Source organism: Microcebus murinus, chromosome 6 (assembly GCF_040939455.1).
Source record: "Microcebus murinus isolate Inina chromosome 6, M.murinus_Inina_mat1.0, whole genome shotgun sequence".
Classification (NCBI taxonomy): Eukaryota; Metazoa; Chordata; class Mammalia; order Primates; family Cheirogaleidae; genus Microcebus; species Microcebus murinus.
This window is the reverse complement of record NC_134109.1, coordinates 6,911,688-6,939,651: the sequence shown is the minus strand read 5'-3', so window position 1 is coordinate 6,939,651 and position 27,964 is coordinate 6,911,688. Positions and strand designations below refer to the sequence as shown.

General features: G+C 54.7%; 1 protein-coding gene across 4 annotated transcripts in view; it reads right to left on the bottom strand.

The window, feature by feature from the left end:
• Positions 1–1,894: 1,894 nt before the first annotated feature.
• The window catches only part of BCL11B (BCL11 transcription factor B), a 93,507-nt gene continuing 67,437 nt past the window's right edge, over positions 1,895–27,964 (bottom strand). For all 4 annotated transcript variants that reach the window (XM_012751728.3, XM_012751731.3, XM_012751729.3 and 1 more), the window contains one exon: positions 1,895–6,333. In XM_012751728.3, coding sequence (XP_012607182.1) covers positions 4,289–6,333 — 2,045 coding nt within the window. In that variant the 3' untranslated portion in view covers positions 1,895–4,288. The remainder of the gene's footprint in view (positions 6,334–27,964) is intronic.

Genomic DNA, 27,964 nt, shown 5'->3' with positions numbered 1-27,964 from the left:
AGAGAAAGAAGATTCTCTGTTCTCTGCAGCTGACAGAGACTCACAATCCTTGTGCTTTAGGATGGCTTAGTCCTGGCACTCTGGTGACTTTGTGTAAGCTGGTGAGCGCTGGCTAGCTCTTAGGACTAAGGGAGGACCGCCGTGGGGGCCCTGCTCGAGGACCTGCACGGGGCCTGCAGAGGGAGGGGCAGCCCGGGGCTCCGGGTCAGGCAGCAGGAAACTGAGATCTCAGCTTTACCTCCCATTCCCCGTCCCTCCCCCTTTCTTTTAACTTTGCAAAGGTAAGTGGCAAGGAGGAAAGGTCGCATGGAACAGAAAAGCTCCCAGAAGAAAGATTTCTGCATTTGGTAAAGAACTGCCCAAAAGGATGCTTGGTTATACTTTCATAACCTGAAATAATGGTTTCTTACATTTCCTGAAATTAAAAAAATGGCTTCCTGATATAGGTATTTTTAAAAAATGTATTATTTCCTCGTCCAAAAAACCACCACTTATATTGTCTTAAAGCTTACTCGGCTTTACAAAAAAAAAAAGAGAGAAAGAAAAGAAAGAAAAGAAAGAAAGAAAGAAAAAAGGAAAGAAGGAAAGAAAAGAAAGAAAGAAAGAAAGAAAGAAAGAAAGAAAGAAAGAAAGAAAGAAAGAAAGAAAATAGGGAAAGGGACAGAGAGGGAGAAAGAAAAGAAACTAAATAAAAATGAAAAAAGAAAATGAATAAAGGACAGACAGAGGATGGAGGGTGGAGAGGAAGCGCAGAGGAAGGAGAGAGAAAGATATATGGAAAGGCACCGAATTCATCCCAGGCCCTCGCATCCGCATCCGGAAGCTGACGGAATGTAGGTTTCGGAGAGCAAAGCAGCAAAGCAGGGAAGACAGCGAGAGGCCACAGCTCTCCACGGCACAGGGGTCCTGGCCCCGATGGGGTCTCCTTCCTCAAAACGCGCTGGCGCTGTTCTCAGCAGCAGGCCACTTCGCCTGTGCCTAGCTGACACACCAGCTCCTCTCGTTACATCTCTGTCCGTTCAGCGTTTTCTTTCTCAAGGACTAAAGCAGCTCGGTTGGCACTGCTTTCTGCTCCTAAGGGTGGGAGAGGGGTGGTGGTGACCGACTGCCACCGCGGTGACGGTGGAGAAGGAAGATGCTCTCTCGCTCTCTCTCCACCACATGTGACATCTTACAGATGGCCTCTCAGAGAAAGGGAGGACTCTGTGGAATGTTACTGACATCTTTACAAAAACTGATTTTTTTTTTCCACTCAACATGAATAAAGAATTTCCCATCCGGTCTGCTGTGGCCACACCAAGGAGCCTTGATGCAAGGTTCGGGGCGTTCAGAGTGAAGCCCAACACGAAGGGTTCTTTGTGTAGGCCAATTCCGACAAAAATATATACAACTAAAATGATTTGTGAACCAAAGCATTTAACTACTTCCTTTTGTTTCTTTTTCTCAAAGGTTGTCAAACAACCCTTTTTCTCCTGTACAATAGGACTTAACATACAAATTTTTTTTTGCAATATTTTATCCTGCCAAATTAAAAAAATATATTATGGCAGCCTGTTTGTTTTTGTTTTTTTTTTCTTTTTATTTCCAAATTCACTAACAAAAAGGTACATTAAATCCCTTTAAAAGGACAAGCTTACAGTTAAAAAATTACAAGCTCCAGTAAAAATACAGCAAGTGCCTACATCATATGAACCAACCAATATATCCATTCCAGAGGGAAGTGGGAAGAGAAAAATAAGTACAGGTCAGAAATGTGATTTTTTTTTTCTGCAAAGCAATAACAATATTAAGCACTTTTTTTTCTACATACTTTTTCTACATGGTGTAGCAATCCCCTTTTAATCCCCAAATACAAGTTTCTATACATTTTTTTTTGAAATAAAAATTCAACACCCAAGGCAGAAAAAAATTTACTAAAACTCCGACTTTACAGTTACTGTGACAAGAACAAATTTATAGACCCACCATTTAAATTTTACTGCAACATTTTCAAGGAAAAGAAAAGGGTTTTTTTTTTTCTTGTTTTGTAAAATGCCCAGGCATTCTCAATTATTACAAATACTGGTCCACTTTTACAGTAATCAAGAAATTTTAATATATATAATATATACTAAAACCCCGTCACCAAAAGAAAACAATATACACGCGGCCACTGTGGCATTTTTGTATAACCTATTAAGCAAACTTTGAAAAAAAAAAATGATCGCTCCAACACACATACACACATTTTTTTTTACCCTTGTATGTATCCAATACTGTAAACGTATTTTTAAGACAGAGTGCACTAAATTTAACTTTAGAAAAAATTAGCCGTTGTTCCTGAATTGTTTTTGTTTTGTTTTTCATTCAATGATATCAACTTGTAACTTGTGTCACTTGAGTTTTAATTCAGCAGTAAATCACCTCCACTCCATATCTAAGCAGCGTTGTCCCAAAAACAAAAGGGGCTGAGGATAATTCAGCTAATGATGTCCACGGTTGTGCTGGGTTTATTTCTTCATTTGATTGGGTCTTATGGCATTTTCATATCCTCTATCTTCAACCAGGATTTTTTTTTCTTTTTTTACTTAAAGTAAATGTGGCTTTGTTAGTTTCTAAAGAATGTACTTTTTCTTGTTTTACTTTTTTAAAAAGTCTTTTCATTTCAAAAAAAAAAAAAAAGTTTTGCATTTGTCTCAAGAGACTCAAATAGGAAGATCAGTTTTCAAGGCACTCACATCAAATTGAATGGCAGTAGAAAAACTGTCCTATAAATTATTATTTTGTTCTTTATAGTGCCAGTATTGTGAATGCCACGCTTAGCAACACTGACACTCAATCTCAGCTGTCCCTTACAGTTTAACCCACCTCTGGGCCAAAGAAGAATATGCTGCAATTTCTTGTTTAGAAGCCGTTTAATTTAAATGCAAACAAAAGCTTTAAAGTGCGGGTCAACAGAATTCAAATGTCTAACCTTAACAGTTTGATGTTTAGTACCTTCTGACCTAATGAGATAGAAAACAAAAAACAAAAAAAAAAACACTTGGGAAGTAGCGCTGGGCACCTGAGGATGGAACTCTCCCCCTGCTCTTCCAGGAAAAGGGAACAGAAATTCACAGGATTCCTCCCGTCCCTACAATATCATCAGTGTGCATCACATGAGAACACTAACTTCCTCAATTCACCATCGGGGCATTGTCTGCTTCAGAATCACCAGTTTCCACTGGTAGCAACGTCTGACTTGAGATTTAAGTGGTGGGGGTGATAAAAAGAGAGAAGCCTTAAAAAACACCGCTGGTTTCTTCCTTTCTGTGTCACTGCAGGCCACCCCATGTACCCAAAAAGTACCCTCAGCCCATTTTATTTAGCCTAATCTACAGCAAATAGCGGAGACAGTGTCCCAGGGAATGCCAACATTCCAGGAAAATGATAGTATCTGCTGGTAATGCACAACCTCAGAATGCTCTTGGGCCATTTCCCAGAGTAGCCCTCAAAAGCTCTCTCTCCGGTGGTGCGGAGTTTGTGGGGTGCGCCCCGGGGCCCCAGCACCACCACTAAAAGTTTTCCTTACACAATGGCAAAGTTGAAATCAACACAGAAAAGGCCTCTGTTGCTCAGGACATCAGTGCTACATCTCCACCCCAATGCTGAAACAAAGTGCTACAACTTTAAAGATTGTTATCGCTGTACATCCAATCCCCCACCCCAAAAACAAAAACGAAAAAAAAAAAAAAAAAAAAAAACCACGCATGCCACTTTTTATTTCAGGACCAAAAAAAGAGGAAGGAATAAAAAAGTAAACAACTTTAAAAGTCATTTAAGTGTTGGCTTCTTCACAAGAAATTACACATGCTTAGCTTAAATTTCAAAAAAGCAGCGCCCACCCCACCCCCCAAATTATAATTTAAAAGATACGCTTCCCCTCTACACTGCTCGCCAGTCATCTGCTCAGGCTACTACTGGGTTTAAAAAAAAAAAAAATGAAGAAGGGATGGATACCCAACAAAATCTTTTAAAGGAATTTAAACAGAAGGAAGAAGAATAAAAAGTACCTGCACATGCCAAAAAAATTACAAAACCCAATAAATACAGAAATTATTGCACAGTTAAAAGGCTCCACAATTTTTACTGCCTTAATCAACCCTCGGGTTTCCATAGGACTTCGCAGACACAGGTTGCGTTGGGGCGCCGCCCCCCGGCCCGGGCCGCGGGGTGCTGGGTGGCGGGGGCGCAGGCAAGTCGGGTCAGCGTCCGCTCGCTCGTGGCGACGGTGCCGCCGCGCAGGGGCGCGTGCCGGGCCGCGGCGCGCTTAGCTCCTCTCGGCCTGCTCGATTTTGACGTCGTTAGTCAGCAAGTGCTCGCCGTGCCACTTTTTCATGTGTTTCTCCAGGGTGCTGTAGACGCTGAAGGGCATCTGGCAGATGTCGCAGCGGTACACCTCCTTGCCGATCTGCCCGTGCGTCTTCATGTGGCGCGTGAGCTTGCTGCTCTGCGCGCACGCGTAGTTGCACAGCTCGCACTTGTAAGGCCGCTCGCCGGTGTGGCTCCGCCGGTGCACCGTCAGGTTGCTGCAGTTCTTGAACACCTTGCCGCAGTACTCGCACGTGTCGCTGCGCCGGCCCTCCTTGGAGCTGGGCCGCCCGGGGCCGGGGCCCCCCAGGTGCGGCGTGCTGCCCCCGCTGGCCGTGCCGCTGCGGCCCGACAGGCCGCCGTCCAGCAGGTCCCCCGGCGGCGTGGAGAAGCGCAGGCTGCCGTTCTCGGACGAGTGCTCGGACGACGTGGCGAAGGGCGACTGGCGCGCGTCCGTGAAGCCCAGGAAGGGGTCCTTCATGAAGTGCCGCGACGCGGCGTAGCCCACGAGCCACTGCGAGTACACGTTCTCGGACGGGATGAGCGCGGCGGGCGGCAGCTCCAGGTCCTTCTCCACCTTGATGCGCTTGGCCGCGCTGTTGAGCCCGGGGCTGGGCAGCGGCGCGGGCTTGCGCGGGAACAGCCCCGGGAAGGGCTCTGCGCCCGGCGCGAAGCCGCCGCCGCGCCCGTTGACCGCGCCGCCCGCGCCCGCGTCGCCGCAGCCGCCCGCGTCGTCGTCGTCGCCCGCGTCGCCGCCGCCCGGGCCGCGCTTGAGGAAGGCGCCGCGCTTCTGCTTGTCGGCCAGCAGGTCGCCGTACTGCGGCAGCGCGCCCAGGCCCACGTTCTCCATGACCTTGCCCAGCACCAGCGCCTTCTCGTCCGCCAGCGCCTTGGGGCCGCCCACGCCCGCGCCCGGCACCCCGGGCACCCCGCCGCCGCCGTTCTCGCGGTTGCGGCTCAGCTCCGAGTCCATGCTGAAGCTCGACTCGGGCCGGCTCTCGTTCTCCAGCAGCAGCTCCTCCTCCTCCTCCTCCTCCTCCTCGTCCTCCTCCTCGGGCTCGTGGCCCAGCGACGGGTCGCTCTCGTGGTGGCGGAAGTCGCCGTCGGCCGCCTTGAGGCCCTCGCCGGCCAGCTCGCTGGTGCCCGGCTCGGGGGAGCTGGCGGCCGAGAGCCCGTCGTCGGAGCGGCCGGCCAGCGAGCCGGCCTTGTGCATGTGCGTCTTCATGTGGCGCTTGAGCTTGCTGGCCTGCGAGCACGCGTGGTCGCACAGCTGGCACTTGTAGGGCTTCTCGCCCGTGTGGCTGCGCCGGTGCACGATGAGATTGCTCTGGAACTTGAAGGTCTTGCCGCAGAACTCGCACGACTTGCTCTTGGCGGGCGGCTGCGGCGGCGGCGTGCCGCCGGGGGGCATGGGCGGCAGCGGCGGCGTGCTCAGGAACGGGGACTTGGGGCTGGGCTGGAAGGGGTTCAGGAGCCGGTGCATAGGGTTGCCGCGGCCCGGCGACACGGGCGGCGGCGTGGAGCTGTTGCCCGCCAGCTCGCGGAGCCGGCGCGAGAAGTCCATGGCGGGCGAGTCGATGGCCATGGGGTTCAGGCGCATGACTCGGTCGAAGGCACTGGGGTGCTGGGCGACGAGCCCCATCTCCTCGGCACTGAGGCGGTGCGGGTCCAGGTGGTGGCGCGGCGGCGGGCTGAAGAGCGGCGGCGTGCCGGGCAGGCGGCCCTCGCCGAAGCCCGGGTGGTCCCGCAGGATGGGGCCCGTCATGCGCAGCAGGTTGAACGGGTTGCTGTCGCCCAGGAAATTCATGAGCGGGGACTGCGCCACGGCCTCGGGCCCGAGCGGCGGCGGGATGGTGAGCCGCGGCGTGAGCGAGCTGCTGGCCGGCCCCGGCTCCAGGTAGATGCGGAAGCCGTGCGTGTTCTGCGCGTGCTGCAGCAGGAACCACGCGCTGTTGAAGGGCTGCTTGCATGTTGTGCAAATGTAGCTGGAAGGCTCATCTTTACCTGGGGAGACACACGGACAGAAAGGCAGACAGAGCGTGAGAAGCGGCAGGGCGCGGACACCGCGGGGCAACGGCTGGATCCCCGTGCGCCCTGGGCCCCGAGGCGCGGCTGCAGGGCCGCCCCGCAGGCCTGGCTCGGCGCCGCCCGGCTGGAAGGCAGCCGGGCAGCTGGACTTCCGCAGGTTACGGCAGTTCTGTAGGCCTCACTCTGCTCCCCCAAAGAAAAGAGGTTCTTATCCCCATTATCTCTGAGGCCAGGTGAGATCCGCTTGTGACAAGACAGTGCCCGGTTCCTGCAGGAAGCAGTCTGGAAAAGGCTGGACGACACAGCAAGTAGCCAGGGCAGGTCTCCCCTATCCACACTCAAAACCGCCCAGACCGGGGGTTTCTCAACCAAGGCACCATTGACCCCAGTAACTCCTGGGGTGGGGCCCGTTCTTGTGGACCACGCATGCTCTGCGGCATCCCTGGCCTCCGCCTAGGTCGTGCCACAGGCAGCCCCTCCAGCGGTGGAGACAGAGCGAGTGGCCCCCGCCCTTGCCCCGGGTTCCCTGAGCGGCAACGTCTCCTCTCCCCCTGCTCCTTGAGAACCAGGTTCAGACAATATCGGATTCAAGGAAGCTCTACCAAAACACAAACTGTATCATTTTGCAAACCATCTCTTTTCTCTTGGAGGGAAATGGCTGTGATGCCTCTGCAACGTCAGGGACTTCAGCTAGAGGAGATGCTAGCGTGTCATCCACCAGTGTCATCGCAGAGCGCACCCGCCCACCCCACAGGGACACTCAGGAACAGGAAAAACGTGACCTACTGCTGCGTGACAGCTGCCCCGCCGAGTCCTCACACACAGCCTCGGCGTACAGTTCTGCCTCCAGGGACCCCCGGGGGGAGGGGGGGAGAGAAATTGGCCCAAGTGAGTATTTCCAAGTCCTCTGCCAGAAAACCAAGGGATCAAAGGACGTCCTGAAATCTGACAGGGCGGCCAGGATGAACAGCGGCAAGTGCTGATCTGTTAGAAACCTGCTCTGGTGCCACGGGCAGGAAATTGTAGTGGACGCTCATGGCACGGTGCCAGAATGTCACGGTCTTGGCCCGTCACTGGGGTGGTCACCAGACGGAGGCTGAACATTTTGTCATCTGGAACCCGACTTGTGGGCGCCCCCCTCAAGCATGGCTGCTCTCCAGCCTGGCCCTCTCCTAACGCACAACGTAAAGAGACGGCGCGGACAGGCCTTCTCTTCCATCATCGGGCTCGCTAGCCGGAGGAGGGGGACAGGACTCCCACCTCAGACCTGGCGTGAGGCACAGCATCTGTGACCTCGAAAAGCCCCTCTGTTTTCTCAGACTTTCCCGTACCTGGAAGATTTTGACGCTGATATTAAACTACAGTAGCTGCAAACTCCCTGGAGAAGCCAAAAGTGCGCACGAATCACCACCCCGGTGTCAGTAAGGTGCAGAGGGGAGCGGAGCAAACAGTCCTCATCCCGCTCTCTCGACCCGTCAATGGATGGAATTCAGAAATCCCGGGCAGAGTTTCCCCCCCACTAATTACGTTTCTGGAAGGCTGCACTGCGTCCTTAGCAGTGTTTATAGGCACAGAAACCTCCGTTTGGAGAACCAACTGCCCTGAATTCTGTCCAATTCAGTGTTGAGTGTGGTGAGCACCTCTCTCCCAAATTAGGCTGGCCAACTTCCGTGGGCCAGGACCTCCCCAGGACATCCCTGTGAGCACTGGCACAGAAAGCGTCACGCTGTGCAGGGGGCAGGGTGGAGACACAGCCGGGCCAGGGCAGCACTGGAAACTGAGCCGTGCTTTTGCGAGTATCCGCAGGCATGGTTTCACTGTCCTGCCCTGTGTCTGTGTGTGGTGAGAAGGCAGGCAGAAGGACCGAAATCAAAAGGGATTTCTGAAGTTCAGCCTCCCCTCCCTTTTAGAAACACCTCAAGAGAAGTTCTGAGGCTGTTTTCTTTCCCCAGGGTGCCTGGGTCATTGTCCTCCCCCTAGTGTGGCGGAGTAAGTCATGCGGGAGCCCCTGAAGGGGGACTCCCCACCTTGGAAAGGGCAGGTGCCTTCCCCGCCCCCCTGCACCGTCCCTGTCCCCAGCCTATTAGCTGATGTACTTGGGGACAGGAAGCCTCCTCAGCCGCTCATCGGAGAGCCGGCCAGAAGCCACGGTTAGACTCCTCCCTGCGTCCTTTCTTGGAACCCGGTGGAATAAATAAGTAATACATAAGAAAATAAATAAGCATCCCTTTCTGACACAGGAGCTAATTACACAAATGAAGTGCCACGTCCTACAAGGTCGTAGCTCTTCCAATTAAAGAGCGTTTCTGCACCCTCCGCCCAGGCTCCGGCCACTCTGGTTAATCGACGTGTGGCACGGCTGCTCGGGTTGCTCGCGTCTTTAAGGCGGACCACCTCCCTTCCCCCGATCTCGTTTTTCCTCTTCGTGTCCTTGTGTAGCTCCAAAGCACTTCCTATTCCTGGATCTGGTGGCCACACGTTTTCTAGAAAGTTCTGTGCCTGGTGAGGAACGTGGGTATCAGAGGAAAATGGCAGAACTCCCAGGCAGGCGGCAATGAAGACTGCTCTACAGCTGAAATGGCCGATTAAATTTTTTTTTAACTCAAAATGGCAGCTGCTGGGAATCATGTAGCTACATGTTCTGAAGAGCTCAGATGTTTCCACTTCTTGTTTAAAAAAAAAATGCATCTAAAACTTTAACTTGGAGCAGCGTAGGGAGGAAGTTACCTGTCCACCATTCACCATGAGGCGGGGAAGGGCGCTGTTCATTCCCAAGTTGGATTTCAGGAGCACCCGTCACCCCCACACCCTGAACCGCCCTGGTTCCAAGACTTCCCTCTGCACAAGAGTGGATCCGTGACAGGCGACAGCCTCCCCAGGGTCCGACAGCTTCCGATTTTGTGAAACTCTCCCAGCCCTCAAAGGCCCTCTCTAGACAACTCTCTTTTCCAATCCCCCCTTCCTTTCTTTAATAAAATGTTCATTTCCATATTATCACTTCGTGGTGATCTCTTGCCTAGCAGTCGCCCCTGAGCATGGGGCTGCTCCCTTTTAAGAACTGAACAATGTCAGAAAGTCTTGGAAGAGCCACTCGGAACATTTTTCTATTTGAAAACTCACGAAATATTTTAAGCACGCGGCAAACGTAGTCTCGGACGGCTGGTTTTTAAATGCAGCAGAAGACCCTCGGTGAGCAGGCTGCTTCTGACTCGGGGATGGCCCACTCCCCTTCCTGGGGCCCCTCCTCGAACTGCGGGCCACCTGCCCACAGGTGAGCCAGAAGCTGCGCTGCAGCAAGAGGTGGCGACTTTACGCTAGTGGCCCAGGCAGGCCACGGGGAGCTACTGAGTTTCCAACTGCTAGGTCAAGGGCTAGATTATGGAGAAGCGATTCACCCAGCAACATCCACCCTGGCCTACAGAACTAGAAACATCAGCTGCATTTTGCTCAGTAAATCAGGCTTGGCGACTCAGAACCCGGGATCCACGTCTCTCCTCGCCTCCTTCTTCCTGTCTCAGACATCTTTAGTATCAACTGGCGGAAACCCACACTGGGTCCTCTTTGCGCTGCTGGTTGGTTCTAAAGCGAGCCCCTGGATGTCTTTCTCAAATGCAACCCCCCCCCCACATCTCTCAGTCACGACAGCCCTGGGCAGCTTCGTGCCTCTGCCCCGATGACCCCAGAAGGGTGCATTCAATCAAGTCACTTAACCTCTCTGCACCTTCATTTCCTCATCAGCAGAACGGGAAAAATACACCCGACTCCGATGAGGGCTGGGGAGACTGAGTGAGCCCCCGCATGGGGACACGCCCTGTCAACCGCACCTCACCATGCAGACGTTACCGCGGGTATTTGCACGTTTTGTTTTTTTATTATCCATCCTTGTACCTGGCCGTGGATGTTTGAGGGACGCCTTTCGGTATAACTCTGCCAATAATGAAACCCTGGAGAAATTGTAATGCAGCCTGCCTCGTGTATTAGAGGTTCCAGGGAAGTAGAAACTTGCAGACGCTGAGAAAATGTCATTCTTTATCGTGATGCGTGGGAACCGACACACAACCGGACTCCCGCGATGAAATGTGACTTTTCCTTTGCAGTCAGTTTTTTATGAGCATTTATACAATTGTTCCTCCTTATTATGCCAGCTACTCTAGTAATACCAATAAAGGCATCAGGGATGTTCAATAAAAACACCTTTAACTGAATTATTATGCAATGAAAAGGCCATCATTAACATCCCTGTTGCTCCTAAGGCCAAGCGATACCAAGTGGAAGGACATTCGTGCCCTGGCCAGCAGCCAGGAGACCCCCCTCTGGGCTCTGGCAGGGCTTGGGGTGATGTCCCGAGGGAATGAGGTAAGAACTGGGCCCTGGTTCCACGTGCCCCTCTGCAGGTTGCCGGGCATTTTACGGCTGGTTTGGCATTCTCCCACGCATCCGCTCACGTCCCCACGGCGCACCACGGCTCCAAGGGAGGCCAGCGAGGACCACGTCCCTGCTGGCACCTGGGGAAACTGAAGCTCGGAGAAGCCAGGAGTCAGAAGTGGGGGGCCACGCCCCCACCAGGCTTCCCGACCTGCACCAGCAGGGCACCAGCTGCCTCCCCGCACGCTGCCCCTGCCCGGGGGGTCTCTACACGTGCCAGGGCCCGTCTCACAACGAAAACAGCCAGGAAAGAGCTTCTCCTGCCACACTGTGTCCTGCGAGTAAAGGGCACTGACTGTCCTTGCACAGAACGTGGCCGGGGCCACCACGGGCCTGGAGAGGCGTTTCACAGAGCAGGCAGGTGCGGCAAGCTGGGGTGACATGCCACACTCGGGATATGGGGGAGCGGCGGCCAGGCGGGTCGAATCCGGGGCAGGAAGCTGGGTCCCAGGGCCCTCTGTCACTGCCCCCTCCCCCTCTCTGGACTTCAGGCTCCCAGAGCTGGATTCACTGGCCGACCACCCGGTCCTCCTCCGCGATCTACGGCTGCTATAGGCGTTGCTCCTCAGTTCCGAAACGATCGTAATGACCAGTGTTGTCCCCTAGATGTGTGTGCTCCGTATCTGTTTAACAACTGTCTCCCCTTCCATGGGTGTCAGAAAACAGCCACCGGGCACCTGGAGGGTCTATGTAAGTTATCCTGACCACAGCCATCTGCGAAATCGATAACCAGCCAGCTTGTTCCAGAGGCATCGTCAGACCTCTCCAGGATGCCACGCCGTACCCGGGGAGCGACTGATAATCACAGCAGAACCAAGAAACCGTTAAGGAACCTGCACCGCCAGCCGGGCCCTGAGCTGAGAACACCAAGGACCCCACACGATGCTCCCGACAGCCCCTGAGGTACAACTGTTGTCATCATGCCCATTTTACAGATGAGGAAACTGAGGGCGGGAATCGGTAAGGGGGCCTGTCCGAGGCCACACGGCTGGTCGTTGGCAGAGCCTGTGCTCATGATGCTGTACTGATAAAAAAAGGGTAGGAGCAGGGTTGGAGGTAACTGTGCGTCCCTTGCATTTTACCTTCCATTCCAGCCCAGGTGCTAATGAAAACATCAAGATGTGTTGCTTTTGGCTAGAATTGCAGTAACATGATAAAATCATGCTGAAAGGTAGTAGATGCTGTTTAGAATAGAAAAGTCTTTCAAAGCAAGTGGTCCACGGAACGGTCACCCCTGGTGATCAGGTTCTGAGCCACTGCCCCTACACCAGTGCCTGCGCCAGACATTGCCAATCCATCCCCGCACTCTGCCCCCAGGCCATGGAATCCTGGTTAACCGCAGCTCTAGACAACCATTACCAAATAAAGTGCTCCCGTGCCTGTTGGCTGTTCCTGGATCCCAGCACATGTAAGCCGGTAAATGCGGGATCAGAATGGACCGGCTGAATAACTTGGTAGCAGCTGTGTGTCCTGCTGAGAACAGTGACTACCTGTGCCTGTCATTCATTCATTGAACAGCAGGAGCCGGGCACGTTTATCTGTCAGGGACTCTGCAGGTAGCCGGGGGTACGGCTCACATTCAGGGGGGGGGACAGGGAGCCCCTAACAGGCCGCTTCATTGCTTAATGAAAATGACAAGTGGTGCCAGGGAGAAGTTCAGGGAGACAGAAGAACTCAGGGGCTTGGCTGGTTGTGAGGGTCTGGGACCCGCATCCCCTCATTTGGTCCTCAGAATATCCATTTCTAGGGGAAATAAAGGAGGCTCAGAGAACTTAAGTAAGTTGCTGGAGAACACATTATTGGCCTCCGATTATTTATTTAAAATTCGATTTCCGGTTTCCAAGCTGCCCGAGGACAGGGACCAGACCGGTCTCGTCGGATGCTCAGCCTCCAGCGTGGCGCCGCGTGAAGACGCGCTTCAGAACCGCCCGCGGCCCACGGGCAGGAGGCGACCGCCAGACTGGGGCGTTTTCTCGGCCTTTCGCTGGCGTGAGCCTCTGCTCCCTTCCAGACTCATTTCGGAGCCAGGGCTCTTTGGCCAGGTCGCCGGGCTTCACAGAGCTTCAGGTTCATCGCCTGCACAGCGAAAACAGTATGTGCCCGCCCGGGTTGCTCGTTGTAGGAAGGGAGACCGTCATGAAGAAAATGCCCCAAACGGGGCCCCCAACACATGCAGTAAGCTCCGGGTACGTGGGAGGGGACGGAGACACGGGCGCACGGCGAATCTGCACCCCGAGCCCAGGGCTTTGTGTTCTGTGTGTTTTCCCACGGTTGGCATTGCTGAGGTCATCACCACCAGCACAAGGACCAGGCCTGGATGAGGCCTCCGACCCAGGCTGCCCTCTGCCCTCTGCCCTCCACTCCAGGCTGCCTCCAGAGCAGGGCTCAGCTCAGCGCCCTCAACACACGGCCTCTCCTTTCGGGCAGGGGACCCAGCCGGCACTGCCCACGCCATGCAGCTGGCTGCATTGCAACTGCCGGAGCAGGCCAGGATCCCTGGTGATTCTCAACTGAACCAAGACAATCTGCCACTACTCCCGCCACTGTCCACCCCAGAACAACGGACTGATCCTCACAAATCCCGGGGCTAACAGGGCCCCCCCTGCCACCCTGGAGGATGCACCAGCACCCCAGGCTTCAGGACCTGGCCCAACCGGCTGCAGGCCACACACACTGTGCACTGGCCACCCACTCTCCTGGTCCCCTCTCCTGGGGCCCTGCATGTATTTTCACATCTGCGCACCCTTACCAACGCTAGCCCTGCTGCCTGGAGTCTCTGCCTTTCGTTTCCCACCTGTAAACATCTTTGCAGACCCTGCCCGTGTCACCCCTGCTGTGTCCCCACGGCATTCATTCAGACCTGCTGCACTCTGACCACCACACTGCACGGTCACTCCTTGTCCTTGACTTTGTTGTGTTCAACTCACCTACAGCCCGCGTGTGCCAGTGTTGGGCTTTTGCTCTCAGGTGCATGCTCATGGCCACTTTGTAGAGTAGGTTTTAATCCAGATTTTCTAGGAAAAAGAAACTAAGTCTCATCACAGTTGAGTGAGGGGCCCAAGGTCACACGGCTGGCACACCCTGTCCATCTGACCCCAGGGCCGTGCTGCGTCTGGACACATGGCTGGCTTCCCTCATGCTGGGGCTGCAAACCCTGCCGCAACTGGCCCTGCGGAAGAGCCGGGACCAGCCCCTGGCAGTCACTCCACCTGCGTCCTGGGCACCGGCACGCTGGCCAGGGAAGCTGAGCAGCAGGCTTTCCTGGCAGGAAATGGCCGAGAAGGGAGGCTGCACTCAGGCAGCCAAGCTGGCTCAGCCCCGCAGTGTTTGGCAGCCCCGTCTGTTTACCTGACGGGACCCCCGCAGCAGAGGTGAACCTCGAGGCTGCACCTGCCCGGCGGTAGCCCAGGCTGGGAGAACTGCCCAGGAGCCTGGGGCTGCACCCTTAGGTGCCACCCAGACAAAAGGCCCCACGTTCCCCTTGCCAGCTGGCTTTGCACAGAAACGCTGGAGTCTCACTCCTCTCCTCTCAAGGAGGCCACAGGTGGGGTCGTGGGGTGGGGTCGTGGAGGGGGCTGGGTTAAGCTGTGGACACGGAGAATTGTAAGGCAGAACAGAGCTGCCGAGTGACGTCAGACAGTCCAGGGAGGAGGCAGGCGGGCAACACCGCACGGCGATGCTCGGGCCAGACGTGGAGAGCCAGGCGTGCCCAGGCGAAGGAGGGAACGGCCTGCCAGGCAGAGGGAGCTGCGCGAGCACCCTGGGGTGCAGGACGCCCGGGCACACCCAGGAGAAAGCAGCGCTGTTTGCTGCAGACCGAGGCGGGGGAGGGGAAATGGGAGACGCAGCTGGAGGGTCCCTCGCTGTCCGCAGGGCCTTGCAGGGGGCTGTTCTCACCCACACACGCTCCCCCTCCTGCCCGGCGAGATGCTAAATGTGAGCACGATGCCCTGCTCCCAGCCTTCCCTCCCAGGGAAGGACGGCAAGAGGATCAGGGCAACTCAAGGTCACGGTACCTCTGGCAACCCAGAGGCAGTGGGGTGACAGCGAGAGGTGAGCGCGCCCCCGCAACACCGTTCCCTTGCTCCCCCACCCTGTCCAGGTGCAGGCGTGTCCTCCCCGCGCCAGGCCCTGCGCTAAGCAGAGGGCCGCAGAAACGGAGGTCTGTCCCGGTGAAGCCGGAAGCCCAGAGCAAGCAGCGAATCACTCCCGGAACACCGAGGAAAGGTTCGAGCCACGCAGACACTGACGAAGGCTGTGCCACACGGCAGAGGCCCGAGCGGGCCCAGGCCGACAGCCTGGGAGCACTGAGGAGGGGGCACCCCGTGCCGAGTTCAGAAGGAGAACAGAGCCTGTCGCGCGGAAAACGGGAGCAAGGGGCACCTGGCAGAGGACGCTGCGAGTACGAATGCATCGGGGGCACCCTAGATTCAAAGAGGGGACGAAGCGAAGACAGAATTTGAAAAGGGGGTGTCCGGGACCTGTCCGAGGAGGCTCTGAAAACACGCCAAGAAACTCAGCTGGAGACACGGCCAATCCCATTGCCATAAATTCCATCACCGTGAAAATTTTCCCTATTTAAAAAATTGACTGGAATCTGGGGGATGGTCATGCTGGAAACTCAGACTTTGGGGGGGGCAGGGCGGGGGGGAAGGGCATTTTTTGAAACCTTCAAATTTGTACCCCCTATAATATGCCGACATAAAATTAAAAAACTAAATAAATAAAAGTAAAAAAAAAAATTGACTGAAAATGTGCAAGCTCACAGATCAAGGCCGACTCAAGTCAAGAGCTGTTTGGTCTAACAAAACCTCAACACGACAAAACGACGTAGGTGAACCCCTCAGAGAGCTTTGTTTCCAACAAGGCCCAACCTTCCCAAACTGTGGAACCGGAAGATATAAAGGAATGAAACTCGAAATCCAATCTCTGAAGATCACTGGTGTAGGAGGTGGCTTTTTTATCACCCTCTGGAGCAGGAATTCAGTTATTCCAGCAAGCCTCTTATCTGCACACCCTGGGCCTACGAATCCGCCTTCAGGAACAGGGTGGTCCAGGCTCTTAGTGGAACGGAGAAGTATTAAAACCCAACTACAGCTGCAGGCACCATGCACCCCAGATTCCCCAAAGCAGTCTCTATTTCAACCGCTCGATTCTGTGGTCAGACCAGGTGTGCCGTTTCGGGCTCAGGAAACTGCCACCCAGCCCTGAAACAAAGCGCGGGCGCTGACAGCGGGGGCATCTCGGTGCAGGGCGCAAACAGTGGTGTTTTGACAGCGGAGCCCGAGGGCAGGACGCACTGGGCGGATTTCACTTGTGGGAACTCATTTGCGGCACTCGTGAAAAAACTACGGCACATTCCTCAGGGCTGTGGTCCTCTCCCCGCCCCCAGCGCCGGGTAAGCTGCTCAAATCCACTGCAAACGACGCAGATCGCATCGTTGGAGTCCCTTGGAACCTGCTTTCTGTAGGCTTCCCTGGAAGGGGCCCGCATTTCCCGGTGGGGTTTGGTGGGCTGAGAGCTGGACTCACCTTCCTGGATTTGTTCCCGCCGCCCCACCCCACCCAACAGGGAAGGGTTCTCAGAAAGGGTTCTGGAACTCTGGGGACAGGAATTTTGCAGAGAACGTGAAAGAGAAGCACAGAGCATGCTGTCCTTGTTCCTTAAGTGACTCACAAAGAGGGAACTGGGAAACGCGGGGCGGGCTGCAGGCCTGTGACGGGGTCCCCGCGTGCCCGCGTGTGCCAGCCTTTCGAGATCACACGTGGGGCCTGAGCCTCCCCCCCCACCCTGGGGCGCTGCCAGCCTCGTCTCCCTTCTCCATAATTCACGACTTCCTTCCCAAGGCAAGGCTCCATCCTTCCTTTCCTTAAATCCACAAAAATCTCCACATTCCGCCCCAAGAAGCGCGGCAGGGGCAGTAAATCTCGTTTTAATGGAGTGTACGTTTAGCTCCGAGGAGATAATTGACGTTATGGAGAGCGCGACGCCGAGTTATATAGGTTAGCTAATGCAGGGGGGACTCATTACCAACGCACCACAAACAAGTCGTAATATATGTATATTGTTCTGAGTGGTGTTAGAGCAAAAGTGTTCCGGTCCGCGGGGATTGATAAAGCACAAGAAAACAGCAGATATGCACTTGTAAATTTGTCTCATTTGTCTCTGAAGTTAAAGGTTATTCCCTTGTTCTGAATTTGTAATAAAAACATGCTAGCCCAGGGTTTGTGGAGAATGTTTGAATATTTAAATTGTGTATAATGATAGGCAATTATAGGGTAAAAACTGGACCTTATGAATGGGGGAGCACTGTTTGGATCACTGAGTGTTTTCCCACTGACAACCCTTTTATCTTGAATGCATTTTGCAAGTAATTTCCCCGCAACGGGGTTCAGGGAGCATTACCGGGGGCCCCCGGCCACCAACCAGCACCCAACCAAGCGTGCGTCTGCCTAGGTGAGTGGGCTCTTTTCCTCTTCCTTTCCACCCCTGTTCTTTTCCTCTCTCTCTCTCTCTCTCTTTTTTTTTATAGTTTTCTTTCCTTAAACATGCACAGTGCATCTCTGCAACCAAGGGCAGAAGCAGCGGCTGCGGCTGAGGTCCCTCTTTCCCCAGCTACTCAGCGCTTCCAGGTTGTTCCAGGGAGACCGGGCAGACGAGGCCGGGCATGGGGAGAGGCCTGCGGGGCGGAGCATGAATTTCCTCTGCCCGGCCGTGGGTGCCTTTCTCCCCACCCTCTCCCCGAGGAGGGCAGGGTGCCGCGGGGAGCCCCGGCTGTGCCGTGCCCGCCCCGGGTGGGGGTGGGGGTGGGGGTGGGGGTGGCGCTGCAGCTCCCGCGGCTGGAGCCCAGGTGCCCGCCTGGCCGCGGCCGCCGTCAGCCCAGGTTAACCAACTGCAGTGCTAGAGTAACTCCAGCCAGCTTGTCACAGAGCACAAAAGTCATCAGCCAGTGAATGTTCTTTTCTGCACCACAATTAAGACGAATCAATACGACGTGCCACAAATGGTATTTTACTCTCAATAAGAACTCGAGCTGAGTTTATTCAGAATATTTTAGCGCTTCCCCGGGGGATTTTGGGCCGACGCAGATGGCAAATAAAGTACTCAGCCTAAGGCTACAGCACATTATGGTAATTCTAATGTCAGATGTACTTTAATATACAGCTCTATTTAATCACCCCATTATTTCACATTTCCATATGAAAAACCTGCGGCACTTCTGCGGCGCTTTGCCTCTGCCACGGTGCCAAGCTTCCTCCAGCCCGCTGCCGCCAGCCGGGGACGTGGTCACCCTCGCCAGCACAGCCTGACAGTGTCGGAGTTTCTGGGGGGCCCGGATGCACGGCTGCGCCGCTGGTGCAATGAGAAAGTCAGAGGACTCAGAGGGGTACCAAGCATCACCACGGGAGGCCACAGAAGAAACTGAGTGCCCCCACCCACCCCCACACAAAAATGCAGGGATGTGTGTGCGTGTCCATGTGGTCACACACGTGCACACACAGCGGGCGGGGGTGTAATGTCAAGGAGCAATCACACCCACGCTCCTAACACGGCCCAAACACCGGCACCCACAGCCCCAGCACGGAGACTCGGCAGCTAGACCCAACCGTGGCACCGGCTCCGGACTGTGACCCAGGGTGGTGGCCGTGCCAGCTGGCTCTCAAAACAGCACTGCTCACCCACCCACCCCATGAGGGCAGGAGGAAGCGAGCACTGGCATGGGAGACTGGGCTGGAGAACAGCAGCCCTAACTGCACAGCCTAGAGCCGGAGGCCCCCCGGGGAGGTATGGTGCTTAGCATTCCGCACGGCTGGGGCACCCCAAGGCCGCAGAGAGCAGCCCGCAGAAGAAGCATGGGTGTTGGCTGAGCCTGGGAAATCACTCACACACAGTCCCAGGGCGTTCCAAGGAAGCCCAACACAATACCCGCTGACCACCCAAGTCTAGCGTTCTCAAAGATGGGTTTGCAGATGGATGCAATGACATCTGGCACCTGACCCTACTGGGAGCTCCCGTAATGAGTCAACATTTAAAGCCACATAACATGATTCTTGTAAATGGTTACAGCATATGTCGTTTAAACGGGGTGCTTGCCTATGAGCAGGCTAGGTCCGGGGAGGTGGGAAGGGAGGGAAGGAGGGCATTAAAACTGAGAAAGTCCCAGAGCACATTGCCAAAATCACTGGCAAATTCCTCAGAAGTGATCAGTCACCAGGAAGACTTTCAGTAACTTAATTCTAGCAGAGTTGTCTTATCAGCTCAGCACGGGAAATTTTTTAGAGGAAAACTGCGTGAGTACTTGAAGGTACAGATGTCCAACCCACCTGGCCATTCCAACTCCTGCAGGTAGGACTGTGAGGGTACATACAGCTCACCACCCTGACTCCTGCTGCCCACACTGGTGACAAACCAGGGTCATCCTGTGACTTCTTTCTAAAATATGCTTTGGGAGCTGGCCAAGGTGGTGGGAGCCTGCAGTCCCAGCTTCTTGGGAGGCTGAGGTGGGAGGATCACAAGTTTGAGACCAACCTGGGCAAAATATAGAGACTCCTATCTTCAAAAATAAATATAAAAAGTAAAAAAAAAAAAAAGACATGCTTTGGGGGTAAAATGCAACAGTAGGAATTCAATTCCTAATTTCCAAGGCCTTTGATTCCACCCTGTTATTATTGGTTATTCTTAAACCTAAAAATAGACACTAATATTCCCCAGGTCTTTTTCTGGTTGTTGCTAGTTTGGAAAAACAGGCTAGACCAGTGGTTCTCAATTGAGGGCTATTTTGCCTCTCCAGGAGACTTCTGGTGGTATCTGAGACATTTTAGATCGTCAAGACTGAGGGGGCTCGGAGTGCCACTGGCATCCTACAATGTCACAATGCACAGGACAGCCCCACATCTCAACTGCCCCGAGAGTGGGCAGCCCCAGGCCAGACCATTCAACTTAAATGCTGGCTTCCTTGTGGGCAACTGCCCGTTGTCTAACAAAACAGACTGAAGGGAAAACACAGGGAATAGGGAGTAAGAAAGAGAGTCGGAAAGGGAGGAGGAAGAGGGGAGGAAGGGGTGGGGAGAACTGCAAAGACAGAGGAGGAGGGGCCCACACCATCTACTTTTGGCAATAAACGAACTGTGGAATCCCAGTCAATTTCATCATTGTGGAAATCATTTGAATTCCAGAGTTGCCTGGAGCCGTGACTCCGGGGCTCCTAGTGAGCTCCGCGCCTTGGAAAGGGGAGTGGCCGCCTGAACCGACAGAGGGAACCGGGCATTGCATTTGTCAACACCCCCAGCCACCAACACCCCCCACCCCAGGTGACGGACCCCTCCCTCCAGAGCTGGGCCCGGCCACCAGGCAGGGCTGTCAGGGGCTGCCCTAGATTCCGAGGCTCAGCTGTGAGCCTTGCAACAGCGGCTGTAGGAGATGAAAACCCAAATATACTTCCTGAAGTCAAAGAGATAAAAATACAATTTCTGCTGCGTGCACTGCGCTTTCACACCGCAGCAACACTTGCGTGTGTGTGTGGTTGGGGGGGGGGGGTGTACGATGACCATGCAAGCTTAAGTGATTTTTTTTTTTCAGACACGATCCAGAGAGATTACATAAAAAGTACAATTAAGGGACGCTCAGAATCCCGAGGCCTTCGAGAACGTGCTGCCTCCTCCGGAATATTTTTAGAACAATCACTGGAGTGATTCTTCTTAGTTGTAGAAACACTCCAAATCAGAAAGTCAATTTTTCCTCTATTTGCAGAACTGAGCTGGCTCCGCTGGACGGACTGCGTGTGTTTTGCTTGGCGGCTGTTCACAACACTGTCTTGGCAGCGTTTCCTTGGAGCGCGCACGGTGAACCTGGCTCTCGCATACAGTAGCACTTTCATTTTAAGCGCCCCAGCCACGCTTCCCTAATAACAGCCTGGGAACTGCAAAACCCCTGTGAGCCCAGCCCTTTAAATGGGGAATAGAGCAGGGCTTTTGGGGCCCCGCTTGCCACAATAGGGATTGTGAGCTGGGGCTGGTGCTTTCAACCAAGAAACGTGGCTCTCGTTAAAAGGCGGAAAATAAAACAATGCCGGCACGTTCTGGGGACAGCAGCGTGCTACCTTTCACCTCGCCCTGGCCACACACACACACGGGCCTGGCCCGGGCTGGCCGCTCCCACCTGCCTGCTGCCCTGACAGGCACCAGGTGTGTCCAGGCCGGCTGAAGTTTGGACGGGAAGGAACACGGCTCCTTCGGAATCCCTCTGGAGCTCTGGCCTGGAAAGATCTGATGCTGCTGCTTCCTGACCTTGGCAGAACATGAATGAGCGAGCTCAACCCCGAGCTCCGGGCTCCTTCTGCACAAATGGGGATAACACCTGTATCGAGGACCGGGGGAAGCTGCCGGAGCCTCCTGTGAAGAGCCTTGCATCTGGTTGGTGCTCAGGAGAGAAAGCTATTTAGTGTTAAGAATGTAAGGGAGTGAATGAATGAATGAATGAGTGAACAAATGAATGAGTGAATAAATGAGTGAAAGACAGCAGGACGGGGCTGGGAGGGACAAAAAGGAGACCACTCCTGACCAAACCCCTCTCCATCACGGCCAGCCGCCGCTGGCTGGCCCTCCCTGGCAGGGTGCCGTCAATCAGAAAGGGGACTTCCAGGTACAATTTCCGCCCCTGCCCGGCACCCAGAAATGCAGTTATTTAGGCCTCTTAGAACTGGCGCATCACCACTGTCTCTGTTTCACACGTTCCTCTTTCTTTCTCTGTGTGTTGTTTACAAAGGTTTCATTATGTTTTCAACTAATCAGAAAGGCCCCGCTAATACACAATTAACATGTGATTATAAAAAAAAATTAAAATAGCTTCCAGAAGAAGGAAATGTAATTAAGTAGAGAATGCTTTTCAATAAGTGCTTGCTTTAACCCATTGTCAGAACACAGTCTACGTTCGTCCACAATGCCTAGAACAGATGCCAAGGGCAGAATGTTAAAAGGAAATAGAAAGAAAGAAAAAAAAAACAGGGACATTATTTTCTGAGGGAATAATAGCCATCAACTTGGCACAACATGCCGGGGGACTCAGATTCCAGCTGCAAAGGGGTGACCTCCCCCCCCAGTCCTCTTACGACTCTTTTTCTGTAAAAATGTTTCCCTTCTTAAAAAAATAAAATAAAATAAATGATTAAACCCAAATCTAAGATAATACACGTCACTAGGTGAAGAAACAATCGTACACTGTTAACACAAGTTCTGGTCCAGACCGTGAAGAGGGTTTGAGATCACCACTTTTCAATCAAGTCTCTGATAATCCTGCTTCAAATCATTTGGGGTCGAATTTCAGAAGAGGCCTGTCTTTTGAAATACCCAGATCTAAAACGGGTTTTTCAGACTCACGTTCAAGGAGCGAGCTGACAGGTGGGAAGGGTTTTGTCATCTTCCCTATGGCCACCCCACGTCCACCCTCAGGCCAGTGCCTGTCAGTGCCAAGGGGAGGGTTGGATGGTGTCTGCCGAGCAATACGGCCTGAAAGCAAGGGGCACATCCAGCGACTTCCAGGGAAATGGGAATTCTACGAGCAACATGTGCATCCCCCACACGAAGCTTTTCACGATTCTCCCAAACACGGGGGAGAAGTAGCAAAATCAGGAAGCTCGGGGCTGGTGGCAGGACACCCCCTGGAACACCTGTCCCACCTCCCCAGACCCTCTGTACAAGAAACGCTGCTGTCCCCAGTCTGTCCCCAGACTGCCCTCCAGCAGAGGTAACAGTCGGTGAACAGCCAAAGCCCTCCCAGGACCGCGCTGGCTCGGAAAGCACACCCAGGTGTGGCACGATGGGCCTGCCAGGGAGCTGGGGCTCCCGGACAAACCTTCCACGCCGGTGGCAGGGCCAGGAAGTGGCCCCGGCAGACACGGCCAGCGCTCGGTCCTTACACCCTTCTGCCCCCTGGGCCACCCAGAACCGCATCCCGTGTTGCTCCATGCACCATGCAAAGGACTGAGCGCTACAGGTTTCTACTCCAAAGGACTCAGCGCTCGCCACCTGGTCAACTCCAGGCAAGGCGCTTAACTTCTCTGACTCTGTCGGAAGCTATTAATAACATTCTCCCTGTCACTTAGGGAAGAAAAGTGAGATTCAAAGAGAATCCGTGGCAGGCCCTACAGCGAAGGCGCCACGCCCGGGCCTGGAGGGCTGGCCTAGGCAGGAGCAGGCGGCCTTCCATAGTGCCGACCCTCAAGGAAGCGGACAGGCCCGCACGCGGCCCCTGAGCAGCGGGACCGTGTTAGAGCCTCATGGCGACCCGGCCTACGCAGTGCCCGAGCGAGGAGGCAGAGGCGGCTCGGGAGTTCGGCGCGTTTGCCCGGGGCCACCCGAGTGACCAAGTAAAGGGCAGGAACCGTGAAGCCCCCCACCAGCAAGTCTCCTTAGCTCGCACAAGCCACTCCTCAAAGTGCACAGATGGGGAGACCGAGGCTTCCCGGTGCACAGGAAGGACTTCCCAAGGTCGCACGGCTCAAGGACGAGGCTGGGGCGGGAACTCGAGTCTTCGGACACCTCTTAGCACAGGCGGTAAGAGGACTGAAGAGCACCTGAAGCCCAGACGTGCTCTCAGGACACCTCACACCTGCAGGGTGAGCCGCTCTCCCCAGTCCCACCTGCCAAACCCACCACGAACGCCAACAAGGCGGGCACTGGGACCCTGGGACCCTCTGGGAGAAGGAAGGGAAGCTGCCAGTGGCTCCCCAGCATCCCCTGACCTCCTCTTTGGGGGTCCCCAATTTCACAGATGAGATGAGAACACAGAAGACAAATGGCATCCTCACCCCCCGCACCCCTCCACAACCAGGACACTTCCCAAAACCAGGCCCGAGCACTTGCCGAGTGCCTCAGCATGTCTTCACTAACCCTATGAGGCCTGTCTACCCTGGATTCCAGGTGGAGGATCCAAGCTCAGAGAGGCAAAGCAACCTGCCTGAGGCCACACAGCTCACAACCATCCCAGAACCTATAGCATGGGCGGCTCTCAAAAAGTAATGTACATAACCGAAGGATGCCGTGAGCATGGGGAGGGGCCTGGGGAGGGGAGGGGCATACCTCTGACCCTTGCTAGGGAGAGGCAAAGATATCAAATGTAACCAAAATGTTTGTACTCTCATATTTTCCTGAAATAATAAAAAAAAAAGTAATGTAAATAAGTTTCCTTGAGATAGCACCCTGCTCCCCAGGAGGATGGGCCTCCCCAGAGTAGGAGCCTCATCCTAGTGTCCCCTGTGTCCGTTCACCACCCGGCACCATCTGACTCATAGTAGGTGCTCAACCAGCACCTGCTGGGCGGCACTGAAGTGGCCCTCCTGCCCGCTGCCCAGAAGAGCCGTTAAAATTCTGCAGTCGGCGCCCGCCCTGCACACGTCTGCACCGCGCAGCAAGAACTGACAATTCTTCCTAGATAAATATCTGGAAAGAAGTCGGGAAACAATTAAAACTAGAAGCTAATAAATGATGAAGAAGCCCATGAGCCAAGTGCTGGCCCACTTCCCAGTCTTCATTCATGCGTCGAAAAAAACCCCAGGGTCTGAGGCTTCGAGAGGGCAGCTGGGCAGTAGGGCTGTCCGGCGTAGTATAAATGGGAATTAGATATGATCGAATGTACCCGCCGCATTCCCAACAGCAGACACCATCTCCCAGCGCCCCCGCCCCCGCCCGAATCTCCCCAGCCAAGCCCCCTTCTCGGGGAACACGTGACAGATGAGCTTGTAACCAGGCAACCGGGGAGAGAAAGGGTTCCAAAGTTCCTCCACATGAGCGGGGACAGAGGACAGCCTCGCTGTGCTCATGGTGGCTGCTGAGACACAGCGCCGTGATACCCTCGTCCGGACCCTAAATAAATGGAGGGTGGGGGGTGTACTAGCTGTTCCTCCAACGTGAGGACCGACACGCCCTGGCCTTGCTTGTCCCTGCGCCCTCCCGAGCCAGGCCGGCCAGCCTGCTTCGCAGGGAGACAGCCTCACGCCCTCTCTAACAGTCTCGGTCAAAGCTGGTCACCAGCGGGCTTCCGACAAAAGGTCCCGGGCCACGGCCTACCCAGAACGGCTCATCCTCCCTGACATTCCCTGTCCGCAGCTGTCTTGACAAATGGCCCCAAGACTCCAGGGGACGGAAGCCTGGTCGACCTGGTCAGCTGCACTTCGGGGAAATGTCAGCCCCGTGTGCTCCTGTGAGAGAGGGGGACATGGTGCAGGGATCCCACGGTCCTTGCAAATGAAACAGAAGCTCTGCGTGCACCCATGGAAAAACCACAGTGCTTTCCGGGGCCGTGAGAGGCGCCTCGAAAGCTGAGCTCTTCCACCGGAGCCCCTCCGAAGCCCGCCGTTTTCTCAACCAAGGTGGCTCCGGGTCCCCACCAGTCAGGTGGGCCTTACAGTTGTCATGCTAGTCCTGGTAAAATTGGGGCCTGGGGCTGGAAGGAGGAAAGGGAACATTGACCAGGAACCTACCCTGTGCAGGGAACCCGACCCGAAAATCGCGCACACGTAATCTCGGGAAATTTATCCTCACACCTGGAATGGCACCCATTTTTTTTTCAGCAGGTGAAGGAACCAAGGCCCACGCCCAATGCACACCCTTCCGCCTCCCCAGCCCGTGCCCTTCTCAGGCTGCACGGCAGAGCCTCTTGCTGGCAGTCCTCTCGTTGTAGGGCACTGTCTAGAGGCGCAGCTGGCGGCAGCAGGTCAGAAGCAATGAGCGGCGGGGCGGGAAGAGGCCCCAGGCGGAAGGGCACACCTTCGGGGGCGCAGTGCGTGCCGGGCACCGCCCGGGGGCCTGGAGACACCCCCGCCCCGCTCTTCCCCGCCAGCTGAAGTCAGTATGCAAAGCAGGGGCCCGCACTCTGAATTCAGGGCAGAGCTGTCATTTTATTTCTTTCTTTCCAATATCCATAGTGCACTTAATAAAGAAAATGAGTGAAGTTGGAAAATTGAAAATTGGAAAAAGAGTCATTTTTTTCACGAGGCAAGCCTGTCGTTCCTCGGGTGTCAGAGGGTGGTGGGGGCAGTCCAGGGAGGAAATGAAGACCTTGCTGCAGGGAGGGGCACTACCCTCCTATCTAATAAGGCTCTTCTGACAACACCAAGATACGTACCCCGCACTCGCCCCTCCTAGGCGCACGGACAGAATATGATTATTTCTAACGTCTCTATCTGAATGGAAATGACCCCAGCCAGAGAGCGGGCGGACGGCTGGCGCACAGCCTCTGACTGGGGCCGCCAACTCAGCAGCTGGGCACGGGGGGACTGTCCTCACCAAGTGTCCCCTCTTCTGGACCATGTGCCCTCGGCCCCAGAAGAGAGGGGTCTGGGCCCCATGCAGAACCCCCGGCCCCCAATCTGGGGTCTCCAGCAGGGCACGGAAATCACAGCAGGAAAAGGAAGATGCCTCCCCAACACACGGGGCCGCCGGGCCGCGCTGGGAAGCCGTCCAACAGCGCCGGGCTGGCGCGGCGTGCTGCAGAGCACCCCCCCGTTACTCCGAGGGGCTGAACGGCTTTCTGGGAAGCAGAAGGAGGAGCTCACGAAACCGCAAGCTTGGCAGGAGCTGCCGATGCGGGGGGCCCCGGCTAGAAACTTCCCTTTTCCAATGAGCAAAAGTCACTGCGACTTTTGAGATCAACGTTACCCCGTTGGCGGATTTTCAAGGAACACGGTCTTCCTGTAGAAAGCTTTACAGATACACACAAGGATCCGGAAGAAAACAGAGCCCGCCAAAGCAACTTCTGTTAACAGGTCGCTGTGTCCTTTCCATCCCTCTCCTATGGATTTAGACAGACAAGAACACGCAGGCGTCAGGCAGCTGAGCTCTGACTGCAGGCGGCTCTGATGTGCGCTTTGCTCTTCTCGACGTTCTCCCACATCACCAGAAACGCCTCGGCGTGATTATTTTTGATTGCCGCGTAATGTTCCCTCGTGTGGCTGGGACGTCGTAGTTCATTTCCCCACTCTCCTCCTCCTGGAATCTACTTGCTTCCAATTTCCCGCTATTTTAAGGCCACTGCTGCGGTGCACACGTGATCCTCTGCAGCCCCTCGCTGGATCTTCAGCCTGGCTCCGGGAAGCAGAACTCCGGGGTACGCGAGGCCTTGCCACACACCTCCAGCTGCAGCCCAGCCCTCCCAGCGCCGCGCCACCTGACAGGCAGCCCGTCGGGGCCAACCCTAGCAGCGTGAGAATACCTGCTTGATGCCACCTTTGGTCATCACATCAAAAACGCACTTTCTATTTAATCGGTCATTTGGGGGAAAGTCTTCCCCGGCTGGGGGCTGGCAGGCTCCCGACTGCTCACCCCTCCCAGGCTGACCGGGACAGCGTCCCCTGACCCAGGGCACCCCGGCGCCACGCCCAGCGCCTAGGACACGCCGCCTGCCCCAGCCGCCGCGGCCCGCTCGCCACAGAGCCGTGCTCCGCGCGGGGCCAGGCGTCCACAAACAGTCATTTTCTAAAAAACAAACAGAAAGGGCGTAGCTGGTCCTTTCGCCATACTTACCCGCTTCCTGAAAATGTGAGATAATGAATAAAAATGTTCATTACTGAATTATTCACTTTTCCTCCCTGATTCACGTCCTGGTAATTACCGTGACCAGCCTAATAAAAACTGCTACAAACCGAAGGTCAACTGGCAGTTAGAAGTGTTCATTTTCATTTCAATGTATTCATCTCTGGCTCCTAATGGCCTCATTTTCTCCCATGCTCCTTAATAAATACCACTGAATTACAGGTTAAATAGCTAAATTAAATTATTGCAATTACAGCGTGCAGAGCCCTGAATCTGGGTTTACCTTTCCCAGTTCAATTAGAGGCAAAGTTTCAACAGCCGAGGAATTCTGATTGCTGTCAATATTCTCCACGGCGGAGCGTCTGCACGGGCGCCCAGGCGTTGGCAGGAGGGTTCTCTCCCGAACCCTCTCGTTTCTGAGGGGCTGATTGGAGCGCTCTCGACTGAAACCAAATCACACAATCAAAAGTGGTTTTTGGAAAGCGACCACAAGGCATAATTGATTCTTTTCGACTGAAAAGGGAGAAGACTTAGCAGGGTCCTGGCTAAATGCTCTGTGTGCGTGTGCGTGTGCGTGTGTGTACACAAAAGGGAAAAAAAAAACCATCTTCCGAAGGGGGAAAAGCACATTTCAATAAATACAGATCCTCTCTGTT